The sequence below is a fragment of the Oryzias melastigma genome, unplaced genomic scaffold, assembly GCF_002922805.2.
Source record: "Oryzias melastigma strain HK-1 unplaced genomic scaffold, ASM292280v2 sc00232, whole genome shotgun sequence".
In the NCBI taxonomy this organism is placed as follows: Eukaryota; Metazoa; Chordata; class Actinopteri; order Beloniformes; family Adrianichthyidae; genus Oryzias; species Oryzias melastigma.
The window spans coordinates 486,821-508,171 of record NW_023416885.1 but is presented as its reverse complement, the minus strand read 5'-3'; the positions used below and the strand labels follow the sequence as shown (position 1 = coordinate 508,171).

General features: G+C 41.5%; 1 protein-coding gene across 3 annotated transcripts in view; it reads right to left on the bottom strand.

Moving 5' to 3' along the window:
- nol10 (nucleolar protein 10) overlaps positions 1-21,351 on the bottom strand; it is a 75,720-nt gene that overhangs the window by 45,884 nt on the left and 8,485 nt on the right. For 2 of the 3 annotated variants that reach the window (XM_024264558.2, XM_024264557.2), the window contains exons 2-8: positions 19,437-19,482; positions 19,246-19,344; positions 19,097-19,174; positions 18,970-19,007; positions 5,298-5,434; positions 5,122-5,187; positions 4,941-5,001 (exon numbers count right to left, since the gene is read on the bottom strand). In XM_024264558.2, the coding sequence (XP_024120326.1) occupies positions 4,941-5,001; positions 5,122-5,187; positions 5,298-5,434; positions 18,970-19,007; positions 19,097-19,174; positions 19,246-19,344; positions 19,437-19,482 (525 nt within the window). The remainder of the gene's footprint in view (positions 1-4,940; positions 5,002-5,121; positions 5,188-5,297; positions 5,435-18,969; positions 19,008-19,096; positions 19,175-19,245; positions 19,345-19,436; positions 19,483-21,351) is intronic. The other variant, XM_024264559.2, reaches the window with a different exon arrangement.

Here is a 21,351-nt window from a genome sequence, read left to right as displayed (position 1 = left end):
ACCAGTTTTGCTCCATAGCCCTGCACCTCCATGGAAAGCAGCTCGGTTCTTGTTGACGACAGGAGAATCTGTCAGACCTTTTCTTGAAGCTGCTGCCCCTCTTTTCTTTCTAATATTGTTTCTGTCTTTGCCTCCATACACACTTTAATCATTTTGGAGTGACTTTAGTTCTTGCCCAAATCCATTTCTCTCGTAGGGAGCACTCATGAGCTTGTTGTTGTGCTGTTACCGTCTGTGTGTTGTACGCTCGCACTGTACTTTCAGTTCGTATATTTTCCGTGACCACGTCACTCATTTTGTCGGGTAATTTGTGTCAGAAGTTTTGTGTTTTGTCTCGTAGCGCCGCTTGATATCAGCGCTCTGAATAAAACCAGCAGATTCCCTGCTTATAATACAAACAGGCCTCGTAGAACTCACTGCTGGTAAATAAAAGCGAAATCTTCGGTCCACTCATCTTAAAAGACACCATTTTCAGTCCACTTTTCTCATTTTAGACAGAGCCATTGTTCACGCACATTCCAGATAACTTTACGTCCCAACTACGTAAACATTAGAACACCGCTCTGAGCTTTTGCCGGTTGAAGGACCCCGGTCTGAACGTAGCTGTCCTCGCGCGCGCCTGTTCAAAAATCGCAGTGTAAAGATGAATGAAAAATCGTACTTCTTTTTAAATTAAAATACTTGGCGGTCCGGATAAAAGGGTCTCGGGGTCCGGACCCGGACCGCGGTCCGCCAGTTGGGGACCCCTGATATAAACGATAGAGGAGAAATGGGACAATAGACACTCTTCTATCGCCCACACGATATACATCGTCATATTGCCCAGCACTATGGTGACACATGGAAAGCTACGCAACAGCAAAGCACTGCCTTTCCGTGAAAAAAACAGGACAATAATGACTTAAATGTTATATATCTTTAGCTTTTTCTGTGTTGATTGAGATAATCCAAGCAGGAAAAAATAACATTTGTCTTCTTAGCCGCTTGTCCCTTCCAAGGCCACAGGGGTGGCGGAGCCTAACACGGCTACTGATGGGTGAAGCCAAGGTGTATTCTGGACAGACCGCCAGTCTGTCACAGGGTCTCAATCACACACTCATTCACACCTAGGGACAATTTAGAGTAGCAATTAACCTATAAAAGATGTTTTTGGATGGTAGGAGGAAGTCGGAGTCCCCAAGAAAACCCACACATGTACGGGGAGAAAATACAAACTATACACGGAAAGGTCCCAGATTGGTGATTCTGGTTACGGTCCCCCAGCCGGGACTTGAACCGGGCCTTCTTGCTGTGAGGTAAAAGCGATAACCACTGCATCACCATACAACCCTTTGGTTTTATTTGAAAACCAAATAAAAAATGAATTACATTTTTTAATTCAATTTTGGGCTCCACTGTGGAGCAGTGGTTAATGTAGCCACGAGGGGGCCCAAGCCAGGGTCTCATTGTACCGGTCCCAAGCCCGGATGAATACAGAGGGTTGTGTCAGGAAGGGCATCCGACGTAAAATCTTGCCAAATCAAATATGCGAATCAGACCTACGAAATCCATACCGGATCGGTCGAGGCCCGGGTTAACAACGACCGCCATCGGTGCTGTTCACCGACAGGGTGCCGGTGGAAATTGGACTACTGTTGGTGGAACAAGGAGAGGAGGAAGGCGGGTTCGTAGGGAGAGAGAGAAGAGGAAAGTCACTAGTGTTGGACTGAGAGTGGTGAGTTTGAATGTTGGAACTATGACAGGAAAGGGTAGAAAGTTAGTGGACATGATGCAGAGGAGAAAGGTAGACATACTGTGTGTCCAGGAGACCAGGTGGAAAGGTAGCAAGGCTAGAAGTTTAGGAGCAGGGTTCAAGTTGTTCTATCATGGTGGAGATGGGAAGAGAAATGGAGTAGGAGTTATCCTAAAGGAGGAGTTTGTTAGGAGTGTTGTGGAGGTAAAAAGAGTGTCAGATAGAGTGATGAGTCTGAAGATAGAAATGGAGGGTGTCATGTTCAATGTTGTCAGTGGGTATGCCCCACAGGTAGGATGTGAGCTGGAAGAGAAGGAGAAGTTCTGGTTGGATCTTGATGAAGTGATGATGAGCATCCCTGGAAATGAGAGAGTTGTCATTGGTGCAGATTTCAATGGTCATGTTGGTGCAGGAAACCGAGGTGATGAGGAGGTGATGGGCAGGTTTGGTATCCAGGAGAGGAATGTAGAAGGACAGATGGTGGTTGATTTTGCAAAAAAGATGGAAATGGCGATAGTGAATACATTCTTTGAGAAGAGACAGGAACATAGAGTGACCTATAAGAGTGGAGGTAGAAGCACACAGATAGACTACATCTTGTGTAGACGGTGTAATCTGAAGGAGATCAGTGACTGTAAAGTAGTGGTTGGTGAGAGTGTTTCCAGACAGCACAGGATGGTGGTGTGTAGAATGACTCTGGTGGTGAAGAAGATGAAGAAAGAGAGGGCAAAGGCAGAGAAGAGGACAAACTGGTGGAAGCTGAAAAAAGAAGATTGTTGCATGACTTTTAAGAAACAGTTGAAACAGGCTCTGGGTGGTCAGGAGGTACTCCCAGATGACTGGATAACTACAGCTAATGTGATCAGGGAGACAGGTAGGAGTGTACTTGGTGTGTCATCAGGAAAGAGAGTTGATAAGGAGACTTGGTGGTGGAATGAGGAGGTGCAGGAGTGTATACGGAGTAAGAGACTAGCTAAGAAGAAGTGGGACACTGAGAGGACTGAGGAGAGTAGACAGGAGTACAGGGAGATGCAGCGTAAGGTGAAAGTAGAGGTGTCAAAGGCCAAACAAAGAGCTTATGATGACTTGTACGCTAGGTTGGGTAGTAAGGAGGGAGAGACTGACCTGTACAGACTAGCAAGGCAGAGAGATCGAGATGGGAAGGACATGCAGCAGGTTAGGGTGATCAAGGATAGGAATGGTAATGTGGTGACAGGTGTCAGTGGTGTAATGGAAAGATGGAAAGAATACTTTGAAGAGTTGATGAATGAAGAGAATGAGAGAGAACAAAGAGTAGAAGAGGTGACGGTTGTGGAGCAGGAAGTAAGAAAGATTAGTAAAGGTGAAGTGAGAGGGGCTTTGAAGAGGATGAAGAGTGGAAAGGCTCTTGGTCCTGATGATATACCTGTGGAGGTATGGAAGTGTCTAGGAGAGATGGCAGTGGAGTTTTTGACCGGGTTGTTCAACAGGATCTTAGGTGGTGAGAAGATGCCTGAGGAATGGAGGAGAAGTGTGATGGTGCCCATTTTTAAGAATAAGGGAGATGTGCAGAGTTGTGGTAACTACAGAGGAATAAAGCTGATGAGCCATACAATGAAGGTGTGGGAAAGAGTAGTGGAAGCCAGACTAAGAGCAGAAGTGAACATTTGTGAGCAGCAGTATGGTTTCATGCCAAGAAAGAGCACTACAGATGCAACATTTGCTTTGAGGATGTTGATAGAGAAGTACAGAGAAGGTCAGAGAGAGCTCCACTGTGTCTTTGTAGATCTGGAGAAAGCTTATGACAGAGTGCCCAGAGAGGAACTATGGTATTGTATGAGGAAGTCTGGAGTGACAGAGAAGTATGTCCGAGCAGTGCAGGACATGTATGAGGGCTGTAAGACAGTGGTGAGGTGTGCTGTAGGGGTGACAGAGGAGTTCAAGGTGGAGGTGGGATTACATCAGGGATCAGCTCTGAGCCCCTTCCTGTTTGCAATGGTGATGGACAGACTGACGGATGAGGTTAGACAGGAATCACCATGGACTATGATGTTTGCAGATGATATTGTGATTTGTAGTGAGAGCAGGGAACAGGTGGAGGTGGAGTTAGAGAGGTGGAGGTTTGCCCTGGAAAGGAGAGGAATGAAGGTTAGCCGCAGTAAGACAGAGTACATGTGTGTGAATGAGAGGAACCAGAGTGGAAGAGTGAGGTTACAGGGAGAAGAGATAAAGAAGGTGGAGGAGTTTAAGTATTTAGGGTCAACAGTACAGAGTAATGGAGAGTGTGGAAAAGAAGTGAAGAGGAGAGTGCAAGCAGGTTGGAATGGGTGGAGAAAAGTGTCAGGTGTGATGTGTGACAGAAGAGTTTCAGCACAAATGAAAGGAAAGGTGTACAAGACTGTGGTGAGACCAGCCATGTTGTTTGGACTAGAAACAGTGGGACTGAAGAAAAGACAGGAAGCAGAGCTGGATGTAGCAGAGATGAAGATGCTGAAGTTCTCTTTGGGAGCTACCAGGATGGATAGGATCAGGAATGAATACATCAGAGGGACAGCACATGTTAGAGGTTTTGGACATAAAGTCAGAGAGGCCAGATTGAGATGGTTTGGACATGTTCAGAGGAGAGACAGTGAATATATTGGTAGAAGGATGCTGAGTCTAGAGCTGCCAGGAAAGAGGTCTAGAGGAAGACCAAAGAGGAGGTTTATGGATGCAGTGAATGAAGACATGAAGGTGGCTGGTGTTAGAGTGGAGGATGCCGAAGACAGGCTTAGATGGAGGAAACTGATTCGCTGTGGCGACCCCTGAAGGGAAAAGCCGAAAGGAAAAGAAGAAGAAGACGGTGGCGCAGTGGTTAGCGCTCTCAGAATCACCGATCTGGGACCTTTCCGTGTTTAGTTTGTATTCTCTCCCCGTACATGTGTGGGTTTTCTTGGGGACTCCGACTTCCTCCTACCATCCAAAAACATCTTTTATAGGTTAATTGCTAATCTAAATTGTCCCTAGGTGTGAATGAGTGTGTGATTGAGGCCCTGAGACAGACTGGTGACCTGTCCAGGGTAAACCTCGCCTTCGCCCATCAGTAGCCAGGTTAGGCTCCGGCACCCCGCGACCCCGAAAGGGAAGAAGCGGACAAGAAGATGAAGGAATGAATGAATAAATAATTTTTTGAAAGAAGTCATTGATAACTACTTTCTAGAAAATAGACAAGAGTAGGCAATGAACTTACATCAGAAGTCCCTGCTGCAAACAAATGATGGACAGAGTTGAAATCACACACATTGATCTCCCTGATGGAAAAAGAAAAAAAAGGCACCATATTAATCGATAGCTACACACAAAGACCAGTCTGAATCGGCTAAAAAAAAGTTTAAGCAGTCATTTTTGTCACAAAACAGCCGACTACTTACACAGCATCTGTCTGAAGTGAATTCAGGAAGCGTCCCTGTTCCAGATTCAGCCTGTATACCTCTGAGCTGAAAGAGTAAACCCATCAGTGGTGCAGCTCAAACAGCTAACTCATGACCAATCCAAGTCTAAAAACAGCACCTGAACACATTTTTTGCTCACAGAGCTGTATTCTCACCTCATTCCCACAAAATAGAGGTCACAGGAGGGATGGTGATATGAAAAATCCCGACCAAATTTTGGAATTCTTGTTTTGTAATACTGTCCATGCTGCGAGTGGAATTCTACATAGCGATCACAATGCAGAAAGACCAGCTACATTTAAAAAAAGACAAAAAAAACAGTAGTTTAAAAGTGCAGAAATAGTAAAAAAAAAAAAAAAAAAATGAAGAAAAACAGAGAATTTGGTTTAACAGAGGGACCCAGACTTGAGCCCCCTAGTGGTTAGACAGTTAGGCAGAAGCCGAAGGACCCCATACTGGATTAAGTCATCGAGGGAACAAGATCTAGTAAAGAATTTGACATCAAATAAATAAATGTTAGTACTTACTAAATGACACTGGGGTTTGTTTTCTACATAAACACAACATTTTACGACTATTCATTCTATCATGCAGAGTAGGAAATTCTCTTCTACGTCTTTTGGTTGATCACACTGAATCAACCACCTCCTGTGATTCTCAACTACCATGAACTTTTGTCTTCCTACTCCAGATTTCACTGACATCAGCACTTGTCCTCTTCTCAAAGTATCCAAACTATCTCAATCGGTTTCAATTTCAATCTTGGTGCAGTCCAACCTCCACCTTGAACTCGTCACACCAACAGAATGTCTAAATCCTGTTTTAAAGTTCTAATAAATGTCCTGTCCTGAACAACTCCAGCAGTCTTCTTTGTCCACTCCAAACTTCCTCATACAAACTACAGCTCCTCTGTTAGTATCCTGTACAAGACTTTCTGAAGATCAGGGGTGCTCGCATCGTGATCAACCGGTCAATTGTGAATGACTTGAAAAACAAAAACAAGTATTTAAAAAAATTGCCATGAGCAAATTATTATCCTCGGCCCGAAGTACGTCACTTCATCAACATGCAGAACAGAGGAGTGCCACTCCAGCAGGCAGGAGTGTTTATTCAACAAGCTGTTGAAGGCAAAATGTTAGTTTTTCTCCAGAAGCATCATGGAGAAGAACAGATGCAACAATAGCATCTGTGACTCTCTCTCTCCATGAAATTGTACTGTTGCTCAAAAGTGCTCACATTGGCCTCAGCGTAGCTTCCCCTAATCATTCCTATATGGTAAATATATGGCATATACCTATATCATAAATATCATAAATGTGTGACTCAGAAGCTTCATTTGAAGTTTGGATAACTCTTCATATCTCTCTAGTTAAAAAATGAGCACCAATATCCCCCATAGCAGGTGCGCTGCTGGTGCATTCATTCTCCCCTTTATTTATTACAATTGGGATTTATTAATCACATGCATTAACACGTCAACTTTCACAGCCAAAATATTTATTTATTTTTTGGGACTATAACAACAGCAAACAGAGCCTGAAAGTTTGTGAAACATAAAAAAATAAAAGAGAAAAGTGTCCAGTGCAATATCTGAAAGGCAGAACTTGTGTTATACAGCAGCACTATGGTGATGGATGAACATCTAAAGAGGAAGCACGTTGTGATTGAGGATGACAACGCTGAAGAGGGATCTTCATCTCGGTAAGATAAGCTAACATTAGCGTAAACAGAGAGCAAAAAGAGGATCCCCTGAAACGGTGGAGGGGCTTTTCCCCACACTATCAAGGCTAGCTAAATGTTTCTGAGCATCCCCACAACCTCGACCACATCAGAGTGAAATGTCTTGCTGAAGGAACATCTGCTCTCTAAAGAGATCAAGTCTTTCTGCAGACATGGAGAACTCATCACTTTCCTGCTACCAGCAAGAATATTGTACATTTGGAATTCTGTAGAGTCAGAGTATAGTGAAACTGAATACAGTTGTGAACGTCCAGCACCACAAAATGCACTTTAGTTCAAATCCGTGAGACCAAAAGTTTATTTTTTTATGAAAAATAGTTATCTTGTTTCATTTGATTTAATCGTGTTTTAATACCAGAAACTAATGAAGGAACGAAGATGCAGGATTCATTAAAAGTTTAATAAACAATCATCTTAATTGTCTTTGTTTTTAGTTAGTTTAAAGCCAATGATGGTAAAAACGTGGGTATCACATCTAGTCCGATTCGCCGACTAATCGGAAAAAATAATCCTTGACTACCACCCCTTCTACTATGTGTTCTCAAACATTTTCCACATTCATCCGCTTATCAAAGTTTTTATTCCATTTTTCCATCTAACTAGTGACAATATTTCCATTGCTGTCCTTGATCACTTTAACCTGCAACACATCCTTCCATCTCTGTATTTCTGCCTCGCCTCGCCTGTACAGATCCACATCTCCGTCTTTTGTGTACAACCTGCCATAGAAGGCCTAATACACACTTTGTTTGGCCACCTCCACCTTGAGCAGCATCTCCCCATACGCTTCAGCTGTTTTCTATTTTAAGTCCTACACTTTTTCTGAGCTAACCTTGACTCCACCACCAAGTCCTCTTTTCTGCAATTTATTCATTCCAGAAGACAGACAAGGTACTATCCTCCCTGTATTCCTGATCACTTTCCACAACTGTTGTAGAAGAACCCAAAGATCTCCCAAACCTGTTTCAACTCCTCCATAAAAAGATACACAGCACAATTTTTTTTTTTTACAAACTTTCACCACTTGGTCTTCTGCTTTGCCCTCTTTATATATTTTACACCAGAATCCTCCTTACACCTCCATTTTGCTTTGTCTGGCAACATTTTAGTTGCTGCTACGTCTGTAAAGATGTGGAAATGGGACACAGTATGGCAAGTAGGCATGCAACGATGCAGTTTGCTCATGGTTCGATACGTACCTCAATACGAGGGTCACGGTTCAACACGTATTGAACAAAAAAAAACAATGAAATCCTATTCCAAAGATTATGATTTCTTTAGCAAACAGAAACAACAAAGATTTTTTTCAAGTGCACACCTCTTGGTGTGCACTTGTTCCTGCACTTCACAGTTCCTGCACTGAGGGTTGTTAGTTAAAGGGTTAGTAATGGGCTGGGACAAAGCTAAAATAAGTATCCAGATATATTCCATATGTTCTAATGTATCAAAAATAACAAATAATTACCGTTGACAAACGCAGGTTTTTGTAAAATTTGACAAAATCAACGACAAATCACACTCGCATTTCGCCCTGCTTCAGAAACGGCTCGATTCGGGTCACGTGACGCGTTGACGTCATGTGAGTGAGACAGCGCCAGCAGCAGAATGCAGGCGGACATAGGGTGTCTGCAGATACATGTATGTGTGTGCGCTGCGGAAAAGTTGAATTCTATAAACATCGGTGTTATGGTCTGACGGAGTATTATTGCCACCAAAAAAAAAAAAAACGGGAACGATTCATGTCGAGAACGGGGCGTACAGAGCACTGTTTACATTCTCCGTTGGTGTCTGCGCATGTGTAAGGTGGTGAAAGAGCTTCCGGGTATGTGAATAAAGTGAATAAATAAATAATAAAAAAGTGGCGGACGGTCCTGCAAACATGTCTCTAAGCTCTTTATTTTGCATATGAAACTCTGCATTACCGACCCCGATAGTCAGCTTCATTGATGATTTGATTTAGAGTCGCCAAAAGGTTCTGATCTGTAAATAAAGCTTCACGAGATGCTCCACATCTTCCAGCTTCGAGCATGGCTCTGATAAACTGACAGCTTTCGGTTTCATCGGCATTGTCAGCGTCACTGTCAGTGTCATTGCCAAATTGTGAGCTCTTACTTTACGCGCTGCCGGCTCAAATTGATAGGGCTTTACAGACACAAACACCCGGCGCCTCTGAATCAGCGTCACTTTCAGAACAAATGTTTCCACAATCTGAGTCTGAAGACAGAATTGTGGACCTTGAAATATCGCCGCTATCGCTAGCTTCGACACGCAAAGGAGAAGCCATCTTGCTATGTTTACCCTGGTCACGCACCACGTGACCAAAACTGAGCTTTTTACCCGGAAGAGACAGGTTTGCCAAATTTGGCCGCAAAAATGCAGTTTTATTTCAATATTTCTTGCTCAAAACACGCCAAAACATTTGGAAATGGTAAATATAAGGCGAAATACAGTTAACACCGACCCCATTACTAGTCCTTTAACGAGCTGCAGCTGCGTCGGCCAATGTTTGTAAACACCTGCCTGTCAGAGCCTTTGATGTCTTCCTGATTCATTCTAACACTTACAATGGATTAGTCTCAGAGATTCATTCACATTTGCACATATCCATCATTTAAACAAGACTTTTACACACATTTTTGCGTTTCTTTCAGCATTTTACACTTATTTACATGTCATGCAGTACATGGAGGATTTTTCTGTCTATTTTAAAGCCTTTATGAGCTTGTCACGCTTTCTGACGAAATTGTAATGATCATATCTACTGAAGGAATGCATTATGGGAGTTAAAAATTCAATTCGTTAGTCTGCTGAACCTTAACTTGGTGGTCTACTTCCAGAAATGAGATTGTTGTTTCTTCCAGTTTAAATGGATAACCAGAACTTAAGGGGTTTACATGTGGCTGCACTGAGTGTCCTGCACTCTTCCACATTATTAGTCTAACTCAGGGGTCACCAACCTTTTTGAAACTGCGGGCTACTTCATGGGTACTAAATCATATGAAGGGCTACCAGTTTGAAATAATAAATTTGCTTAGTTTGCCTTTAGTTTTACATTATTAATAGGGCTGTCAGATTTGTTGCGTTAAAAACGCATTCATCTGACACGTGCTTGACGCCGACAATTTTTTTGACGCATTAATCGCGGATTTTCCATAGACTGTATATAGTGGGGGGACCTCATAGCTCGATAGGTCCATTATTTTTACAGTCAATGGGATTTTCTCATACGTGCCTTTCCATACCGCGCGCGGGCGTCCAGCCCTCCAACTCACCGGCGGCTCTCCAACCTCCGAGCTGCGAGCTAAAACCGGCCGGCGCTAGGACCTGGAGAGCTCCTGCACCCTAACCCAGCTCCGGTTCGCGTCCAGTACCACGTCTGGTGGTACGGTCTCGTGTCCGGCGCCGCTTCCCGAGAGCTGCAGACCCCCGACGTTCCGAACAGCAAGCTCACCGGGGGACGTTTTAAATGTTCTGGAGGTTTGAACGTGATCCAGCCCCAGCATAGCGGTCTGTCTGCCGGCATATTCATGGCGTGAGGCTGGACACGTCGTTGCATCGAGCTGCAGCCAGAGAACGCGGCGGCAGTAACAGACTGTCAAACTATCCACAGAGTATCCCGCTTTTCTCAGTCTTTAATGTTTTAAAAAACAAAAGTTAATTGGAAATGATAAATCTCCATTTCATTTATTACTGTAGTTCAGCAGAGGAGGAAAATATTTGGTCCTGACAAAAAATGAACATGAAAGTGTTATGGAAATTTTATTTTTGATGTTTTTTATTTTATTTTACTGAACGTTGTTGAAGTTTTGAATTTAAAATGCCCTTCACTTGCACTTGGGCTTTTGTTAGGCATTTTATGTTACAGTCTTTTATTGTTAAGAAAGTTTATCTCAATACAATGTTACAAAATAAAGTATTTCTGATGAAAACTATTAATATTGTCATTCTTGTTTTCATAATTAATGTAGAACTGCTAAATGCCACGAACCACACATTTTTTCCTTAAAAAAAGGCCACATGTAAATTTGCGATTAATCGCGAGTTAACTCTGGACAATGCGATTAATCGCGATTAAAAAATTTAATCGCCTGACAGCTCTAATTATTAATAATTAGAGCTGTCAGGCGATTAAAATTTATGAATTTATGAAAATTTATGAAATAGAGATTTATCATTTCCAATGAACTTTTGTTTTTTAAACCTTAAAGACTGAGAAAAGCGGGATACACTGTGGATAGTTTGACAGTCTGTTACTGCCGCCGTGTTCTCTGGCTGCAGCTCGATGCAGCCACGCCATGAATATGCCGGCAGACAGGCCGCTATGCTGGGGTTGGATCACGCTTAAACCTCCAGAACATTTAAAACGTCCCCCGGTGCGCTTGCTGTTCGGAACGTCGGGGGTCCGCAGCTCTCTGGACGCGGCGCCAGACGTAAACCGGTACCACCAGACGTGGTACTGGACGCGAACCGGAGCCGGGTTAGGGTGCAGGAGCTCTCCAGGTCCTAGCGCCGGCCGGTTTTAGCTCGCAGCTCGGTGTTTGGAGACCTGCCTGTGATCTAGTGAGAGCAGCCGGTGAGTTGGAGGGCGGGACGCCCGCGCGCGGTCTGGAAAGGCATGTATGAGAAAATCCGCAATTAATGCGTCAAAAGAATTGTCAGCGTCAAGCACAAGTCAGATTAATTCGTTTTTAACGCGACAAATCTGACAGCCCTATTAATAATGAATAAGGATCTTCTATGTGAAGACACTGATTTGTTAGCATAATTATCAATAATGACAACAAGCTAGGAAACAGATATCAATATTCAGAACTTTATTAATCTCAACAGATCTTGTCACATTTTGAGGTAATGACCAAATGAAATGTTTTTAACAAAATTATAACTTAATAATTATTTATTAATTATTATTTATTAACTATAACTATTATTAGTGGATCTGCACTCCTCAAACGCTTTAATTCAGTCTCATGCACCTGTCCCTTTATTTTCCTTAAACCTCCGAACAGGTTGATTGACAGATCCCACAGCAGACAAAAATCTGCGCATGATGCGTTCACTGACCTCTGGACAAAAGCGAACAGCCACTCAGCCAAATTCAGTCCGCTACAAACTATGTCATTTTTATACAATCCGCAACAAAACAAATCAGTTTTTCAGAGAAAACGTCGACACTATTTAATCAATCGATTATATCCGGATCAGTGCCGGTGTTCTATGTCTTCTCTGATAAACTGTTTTTATTGTACTGCCGATATCCCGGGCTCAGTGAACGCGCCATGCAGAAACACTCAGCAGCTCGGGGTTCTGTTTCCATTACACATCAAACTTTAACCAAATTCTAGGAATTTTTAAAAAACAGTGTCGCAATGACACGGTTTCGGAATAATGCGATAAAACACAAACCAACTCACACGATAAGTCATTAAAAACACGGCAATGTGTGTGTGGTTTTTTTTATTTGATTTACTAAAATGGACCATTTGAGTGACATCACAGCAGTGTGGTGCCGCGTTGGCTCGCGCAGCGAGTCCACTGACAGTCTCAGATGCAAGTCAGAAGTCTGTTCAGTGGTATGTAAAAGAATGTCCAGAACAAGTATTCAGACTGCCAGCTGCAGAAGTCCGGCTACAGATGAAGCGATGAGGAAATCTTGGTTATTGATTTTACAGAGGAGATGCACGATCAGCTGTGAAGCTGTGGGATCTTTCATGGCGCCCGCTGTGCTGTACTCAGACACTTCAGAAGCGCATTTAATTAGAAAAAGGTCCATTTCCATTACAGTTCTGCAAAAAATGTCCATATCCATTTCAATACACCCCCAAAACCAGCTCCTCTACACGCAAAACCTTTTTTTCGAAAAATGCAAGTTTTTTTTTTTGTAATCTGTGTTTCCATTAAAGATAACTAATAATCAAATATTCTCGGTGTCTCCATGTGGGAAAGGGAGAAGGGGACGCCTCATTCTTTGTTATTAGCTGTGTTTCCATGACACATTTGCGCAAAACTTTATGGAAATTCTAGGAATTTCGAAAAAACACAGTTTCGAAATGACATAGTTTCCATTAAATTATGATTTTGAGATAAAGCACAAACCAACTCATGTGATAAGTCATTAAAAACACGGCGATGAACGAGAACAAGTATTTTTTTATTTGATTTACTAAAAGGGAGCATTTGGGTGACGTCACAGCCCTGTCTGGGGCGCGCGTGCAGCGCAGCTCGACTCAGAAGAGAGAGAAGTCTGTTCAGCGGTTAAAAGAAAAAGCATTCTAACAAATAAGCATCTGGACCTTTTTTCTGTTTGAAAACACCACAACATAAATTCCAGTTTCTGTCACGCGCTCGCGCTCATGAGACTTCAGGCTCCAAGCTGCAAAAGTGCATCTGCTGGTGAAGCGATGAGGAAAGGAGGAGGAGCTGCGCGATTCCGTATGACCCGCAATTTCTAAAGCGCTTTGACGCTGCGGGACCTCTCGGTGCGCCGGCTGTGCAGCGCTTAGATCAGACACTTCATACAGAGAAGCGCATTTATTTTGAAAAAAGTGTTTCCATTAGAGCTTTGCGAAAAATGTCCCTTTAATCCTCAAAGTGCAAAAACCTTTTTCGAAAAATGCCAGTTTTTTCGAAATTGTGGTGTTTCCATTAGGAGAATTTATAATCCAAATTCCAATTTGAGAAATTTCAGAGTTAATGGAAACACGACTATTGATTATCTCGTTAAGGAGAAAACGATTTTTCTAAAAAAGAAAAAAAGTGGGATAGGCCGTTTTTGGCTTCCGAAATAATGAACATCTATTTTTAAGATGTTTTAATTTTTAATTCTTTATAAAGGCAGGAGTGATTAAAAAAAAAATTGCATCACAATAAAATAACATTTTTGAGCAGCTCACAAGTGAGTTGTGCTATTTTTAGAAGAGACCTGCGGGCGACTTGTGTGGTGCTCGGGGGCGACCTGGCGCCCGCGGGTGATGTGTTGGTGACCCCTGGTCTAACCGATTCTGATAATGCTGCAGATCTCATGACATGAACATTGCTGTCAGACTTTAAAATACAAAGTTTGACAATCTGATTGCTCTTACAGATGAACAGATGACCTTGGACAAAGCATTTAAAGACGTCTTCCTGACCTCATTTTAAAGTAAATTTATGGAATGCTCATTGTACATTTAAATGTATAGAAATTGTCGATGAGCTCTATGGACAATCATTCAGGTTTGTGTAGTAAATCAGACTTCATGCGATTATAAACCTTTGTCTTCTTTCACTTATAGCAACATATAGCTAATTTAGCATCAAGTGAAGATTTATAATATACTTTGAGATTCTGCTAATTTTTACTAGTATACTAGCTGTTATAACCATTTTAGCTATTATTCAACTTTTTTCTGCTAATTTGGTTTTGAACCACATGTTTAAATTATGTTGCTTTTTAGACTAATTTGACATCATCTAAGGTTTTTAAAGCTTATTTGGATTTTGGCTATTGTTTTTAGCAACATGCTAGCTGTTTTTAGCTAAACTGACACTTACCCAGGTTTTTCAAACTAATTTAGCTTATAGCAAACATATCAGCTATATGCTAGCTGGTTTGGCTTATTTTGCATTTACTGATGTTTTTAAGGTAATTTGGAGTTTTGCTAACATTCTAGCATTATGCCAGATGTTTTTAGTTAAGTGCACATCTACCAAGTTTTTTTCAAGCTAATTTAGGCTTTAGCTATTTTTTTTTTTTGTTTTGTTTTGGTAATAGCCTAGCTGTTTTAGTTAGTTTGGCATTAACTGAGGTTTTACTTGTAGCTTTAACATTTATGCAAATAAGCATCAGGAACTTATTCAATCTTTTTCATTTGAATACATTTTAGCTTATTCAGCTAACTGTTATGCAATGAAGCAATTAAAGAAACCACCTTCTGCAAATCTGCAATCAAACGTATTTCCGCAGGAAATGCAATTTTTTCTAGTTTCAGATTTTATTTGTACATTACAGAGGTGGGACAAAAAAACAAAAATTGCATTTTAGTTGGTATTCCAGAGAGATTTGGTATTTTCAAAACTCTTTTAAAGCATTCTTTACCCTCAATGTTTGTATATTTTGTCTCAAGACACATACATGTAATCAGATACTACAAGTTTTAGCATCTTGTTTGTGTTCAAAGATGTTTTTTTTTTCAATAAATAGGCCTTAATAAGCGAATGGTTTGATGTGATATTTATGTGTGTGGGCGTATATTTATGCTTTGAAGTACTTTACTTACGTTTATCATAATAATGCTTTGAAGAAAATTTAATTTTAGGCTTTTATTTTGTTTTTTTCTGTTTATTTTCCTCTTTACTGATCCAAAAAATGATCCGAAATGTGACACTAAAAGATGATCCAAACCACGAGTTTTGTGATCCGTTACACCTCAAGTTCATAATTTTCAAGACGCCTTTCTTTCTCTGACAACATAGATGCCTTGCTCTTTTCCTTCTTTGCCAACAGCAATCTAAGGCTAAATCCAAATTCCTCTCCAACCACTCCGGCTTCTCCCTACCCCTACATTTGGTCCTCAAAGCGGAGAGACATGGAAAAATAGTGTTCACATTCAGTCATCTACATAAGCTGCCACTGCTCAGAAAATACATAACATTGATTTTATTAGTTTAAAAAGTCCTGGAAGATAAAATTACTCCTGATATTTAAATATAAACTTTTGTCCACCAGTAGTGCTGCCGCAGGAAATTATTTTAATAGTCGACTAATCACAGATAATTTTTTTTCCAATTAGTCAACTAATCAGGTCATGCGTAAAGTGAATGAAAAGCACACATCTTAACCATCATTAGCTTTAAACCAACTACAAATAAAGACAATGAAGCTGATAGTTTATTAAACTTCTAATTAATCATGCAGCCTCTGTCCTTCATTAGTTTCTGGTATTGATCAAAACATGATTAAATCAAATGAGGTCGGCATCTGAAACAAGGAACTATTTTTCACAAAAAATAAAGTTTTGGTCTCACTGACTTAAATATTAAAAAGTGCATTTTTTGGTGCTGAACGCTCACAACTTTGTTCAACTTTACTACACTCTAACTCCATATAATATGAAGTAACGACTAATCGACTATTACATTATTTGTCAACTATTTTAGTAGTCGATTAGTTGTCAATTAAATGGTAAATGGCGTATACTTGTATAGCTTTTACCATCCTTTAAGGGCCCAAGGCACTTCACAGTCACAGACCCATTAACACACTGGTGGTGGCTCCGCTGCCGAACACTGGCGCCAACCTTCCACCAGAGACAATTCGGGGTTAGGTGTCTTGCCCAAGGACACTTCGACACATTGGAGGGCAAGGCGGGAATCGAACCCGCAACCTTCCGATCAGTAGTCAACCTACCACTGCACCACAGCCGCCCCTAGTAGTTGTCTACAAATCATGGCAGCCCTATCTATCAGAGTACATCTTGTGGGGTCCAGATGACCCCACTCCCAACTTCAATATACCAAGGATTGCCCAAGGGAAAACAAAGTATTGAGATGAACATTTGTTATTGACCAAACACTTATTTTTCACCATAATTTACAAATAAATTCTTTAAAAATCAGACAATGTGATTTTCTGATTTTTTTTCTCAGTTTGTTTCCCATAGTTGAATTGTAATAATGAGGAAACTCACTGGCTTTTTTCATCTTTTTAAGTGGAAGAAATTTCACAAATGGTGGCTGACAAAATACTTTTTTGCCCCACTGTATCTGAATATTTTTTGTGTTGGGAAATGGACTAAAACCATAATAGCGTGTACTCATAAGATACAACCTAAAATGTATTGAAAACAAATACAGATGCTACAGCAAAAAGAAAGTGTCTATCTTGATAAAGAAGTCAGATTCAACAAATTTAAAAGACACACTCTAATGAAAAGTGTGTTTTTGAACATGTTCAAATCTTGACATAAAAGAATATATAGGACACATTTAAAGAAAAGTGCGCAGTTGTTACGTGCGCGGCTGTTAAGAGCATGCGCAGTCTCTCCTTCTCTCCTCTTTCACCTCCGCGTGACATGTAACGCGCGGCAATAGACAGACTGTCTCCTATTTCTTTTTTAATGGAGGTTCTCCTCTAAATCAGGTGTTTAAACTCCTGGTTTTAAAGCGCGTCCTCTCTCCCTCACACTCTGGTCTGTCGGTAACAAACAGCGCACCTGCGGAAGAAAAGTCCTGTCGGATCGAACCATTTTCAATTTAGAGGAGGGGGGTCCGGTGACGACGTTTCCAGAACAAAATATATAAACATCGTTACCTTGACATTAAAAATAAAAGTATTTGTGATTATATATTGGTTATTGGTTTACTGAAATAATGTTTTCTGTTGTGTCCTTTTGTCATCATTCGGGGCCTCCGTGCCCCCCCCCCCCCCCTCTCAGTCTGGGCTCCTAGAATCAGCCGCTCCGTAAGAAGAAGAAGAAGCGCGGCTCTTCCGGGGGTTTCTCCCGTGTTCATTTAAAACAAAAGTTTATCGCAATAGACTCATTTCACTATCGAAAAAAAGTAATATCGCAATACCGATAATTATCGTTTTATCGCCCAGCCCTACCTCTGAGTATGTCTTTATTCAAATTATTGGAAACAGGAGCAGACGAAACAATGCCGTTTGAATATGCCTCGAGGGCCAGAGGCTCCCCCCACTGTTAGCTCTCAGCAGCATGGTATGGGGGGGCTGTGAGCCAATGGTACCACCCACTACATTTACTAATAGTTTAAAAAATAATCAGAGTGGGCCTGTTACGATCCCTGGCTGTGTGTGCTTTGGGTTAGGGTGCTTTGTTTGTGTTTAGGCATCTGTTTTTTCCCAGCTTCTGCAGAAGTCCACTGCTGCTGACTCCGCCCCTTCCTGCAGAGCTAATTGAGGCACCCCTCTCAACCAATCCCTGAGCTGGGAGGGAAGCTTTAAAGAAGCCAGGAACCTCTGCTCCAGTGGCGGCTGAATCCCTGAGTGGGGAATTAGATTCTCAGCCCGCCCCTGCTTCCAGCCTGGCCAAGCTTGTGAAAAGCCTCTGGTTTTCCCCTCGTTAGTTTGTTCTGGTTCTGTCTGTTTGTTAACTTTACTCTGGTGATTTCTTTAGTTGCTTTTAGAGTGATAGTTGTGCTTGACTGTTTGGTTTTGTTACTTAGTGCTATAAAGCCTGAGAATCTAAGTTACTTGTTAGTATTAGTTCATCTAGCCTTTTTGGTGTTTTGTCTTATGTTGTGACACCTGCCACCTGTCACCCTATTAAAAAGCTGTAACCCCATCTTACCCCTGCCAGGTTATTTATTATTTTATGTTACGCACATTTCTTCCTCCTTCCTATGGAGGGACCTAAAAGGGTCTTTAGAAAAATGAAAAACAAAAAACAAAAAAAAAAGGTAGTTATGTAGGATAAAAGTTAAAAAAAAATACTCTCACTGATTGTAAGAAAAAAAACACTAGAAAAAATCCCTAAATGTGATTTTTTTTTCACTAAACATAACTTTTAATTGTTTGAAGAGAAAAAGATCATTTCTTTCTTTCGGAATCTTTGGCTGTATTAAAGGAACCCCATGTCTAAAGTAAGAAACACCTGTTTGAGCTGTAATTTTCTGAAGACAGGACACAACTGGAAGATATATGGCATTCTGCATCTAAAATGAAAGTTTGAACTAGCTCTGTGGAGAAATAGGGTGTTGGTGTTAGTCTGGGGGCGGAGCTGTACGGGCAGACTCTTCCTGAAAGGGGCGGTCTCGGTCTGTGACGTCAGATCGTGAGGGCCCGCTTGTTTTCGTGGGTATGGGAGGGGCTACTGCAGACGGCACAGGTGTTTTTTAGGATTACTCCTAAATGTGTGTACAGATCAAAATACCGCTTTGGGGTTCTTTATAGAGAGGAATGAACAGTATAATGCAATTAAAAGCTCAAGAAGTTGGTTTCTCGAGGTATGGCCCCTTTAAGTAATACAACCAATGTTATGCATTTTCCGAGGCACACCAACAGCATATGTAATAAATATCATCATGTATAATTGCAAACATCAACAGTACATGCAAAGGTTTTAGACAAAAAAACATAATCTGTCTCACCTTAGAGTAGTCATCAGACAGCATGTCGAAAGCAACAACTATAACAGGAAAAACAAAATAAAAAAAAAAACACTAAATTTCTGCCATCAGAAAGTAAAATGAAAAAACAGCGTGTTTAGTGACTTACCATCTGAATCTAAGCAACGCTCAAACTTCAGAGACAGTTGATAAGTGTCGTAGCAGCGTATTCTCGGCTTATATGTACCTGTAAGGTTTTTTAATAAAACACGTTACTTAAAGGTCTAAAATATGACATCATACAACAGTCTGTCTTACCTGTTGCCAGAATGAATTGACCGTCCCTCGATACTTTAATGGAGGTACACAATGTAGGCATCTCAAAATCCTGGATAAGCTCAATCCTACGCTGAAGGTCTGGGTATGGAGCAAAAAAGTCTGAATGATCCCAAGTACTTTTGCAACAACTGACTAGTTTGGTAAAGGAAAAACTTTAGCTGTCATCTCACCCACGTCTTTCTTCTGCAATTGTCTTTTCCTCCGATCTGACAACCACTTTAGAAAAGAAAGCAAAAAAAAAAAAAATACAAATGAATGCAAGCAGTGCTCAACAAAAAAAATTTGAACTGTACAGTTGTAAGAAAGTATATGAAACCTTTGGGAGTGCCTTAACTTCTGCATGAAATGGACACACGATGTGTTTTTAAAAAAAAAATCTTAATCTAAGTCATAACAATCGAGAAGAATTGCCATCTTGGATAACACTAGTTTATGTTTTTGTTGAACACAATCATGTGTCCAGTTTATGCATAAAATCAAGAAATTCCAAAGGCTTCACACATTTCTCCTGCAGCTGTATAAACTGAGCTTAGGGGTGTGACAATTTATCAGTTGATTTCTATTCCAACAATCCAATCTTATCTGAGGCAATTTGGTATTCATATCAAAACCATTCAAATTGTTTCAAAATTAGATTAATCTTTTTCTTCTTTTCCTTTCGGCTTTTCCCTTCAGGGGTCGCCACAGCGAATCAGTTTCCTCCATCTAAGCCTGTCTTCAGCATCCTCCACTCTAACACCAGCCACCTTCATGTCTTCATTCACTGCATCCATAAACCTCCTCTTTGGTCTTCCTCTAGACCTCTTTCCTGGCAGCTCTAGACTCAGCATCCTTCTACCAATATATTCACTGTCTCTCCTCTGAACATGTCCAAACCATCTCAGTCTGGCCTCTCTGACTTTATCTCCAAAACCTCTAACATGTGCTGTCCCTCTGATGTATTCATTCCTGATCCTATCCATCCTGGTCACTCCCAAAGAGAACCTCAGCATCTTCATCTCTGCTACCTCCAGCTCTGCTTCCTGTCTTTTCTTCAGTCCCACTGTTTCTAGTCCAAACAACATGGCTGGTCTCACCACAGTCTTGTACACCTTTCCTTTCATTTGTGCTGAAACTCTTCTGTCACACATCACACCTGACACTTTTCTCCACCCATTCCAACCTGCTTGCACTCTCCTCTTCACTTCTTTTCCACACTCTCCATTACTCTGTACTGTTGACCCTAAATACTTAAACTCCTCCCCCTTCTTTATCTCTTCTCCCTGTAACCTCACTCTTCCACTCTGGTTCCTCTCATTCACACACATGTACTCTGTCTTACTGCGGCTAACCTTCATTCCTCTCCTTTCCAGGGCAAACCTCCACCTCTCTAACTCCACCTCCACCTGTTCCCTGCTCTCACTACAAATCACAATATCATCTGCAAACATCATAGTCCATGGTGATTCCTGTCTAACCTCATCCGTCAGTCTGTCCATCACCATTGCAAACAGGAAGGGGCTCAGAGCTGATCCCTGATGTAATCCCACCTCCACCTTGAACTCCTCTGTCACCCCTACAGCACACCTCACCACTGTCTTACAGCCCTCATACATGTCCTGCACTGCTCGGACATACTTCTCTGTCACTCCAGACTTCCTCATACAATACCATAGTTCCTCTCTGGGCACTCTGTCATAAGCTTTCTCCAGATCTACAAAGACACAGTGGAGCTCTCTCTGACCTTCTCTGTACTTCTCTATCAACATCCTCAAAGCAAATGTTGCATCTGTAGTGCTCTTTCTTGGCATGAAACCATACTGCTGCTCACAAATGTTCACTTCTGCTCTTAGTCTGGCTTCCACTACTCTTTCCCACACCTTCATTGTATGGCTCATCAGCTTTATTCCTCTGTAGTTACCACAACTCTGCACATCTCCCTTATTCTTAAAAATGGGCACCATCACACTTCTCCTCCATTCCTCAGGCATCTTCTCACCACCTAAGATCCTGTTGAACAACCCGGTCAAAAACTCCACTGCCATCTCTCCTAGACACTTCCATACCTCCACAGGTATATCATCAGGACCAAGAGCCTTTCCACTC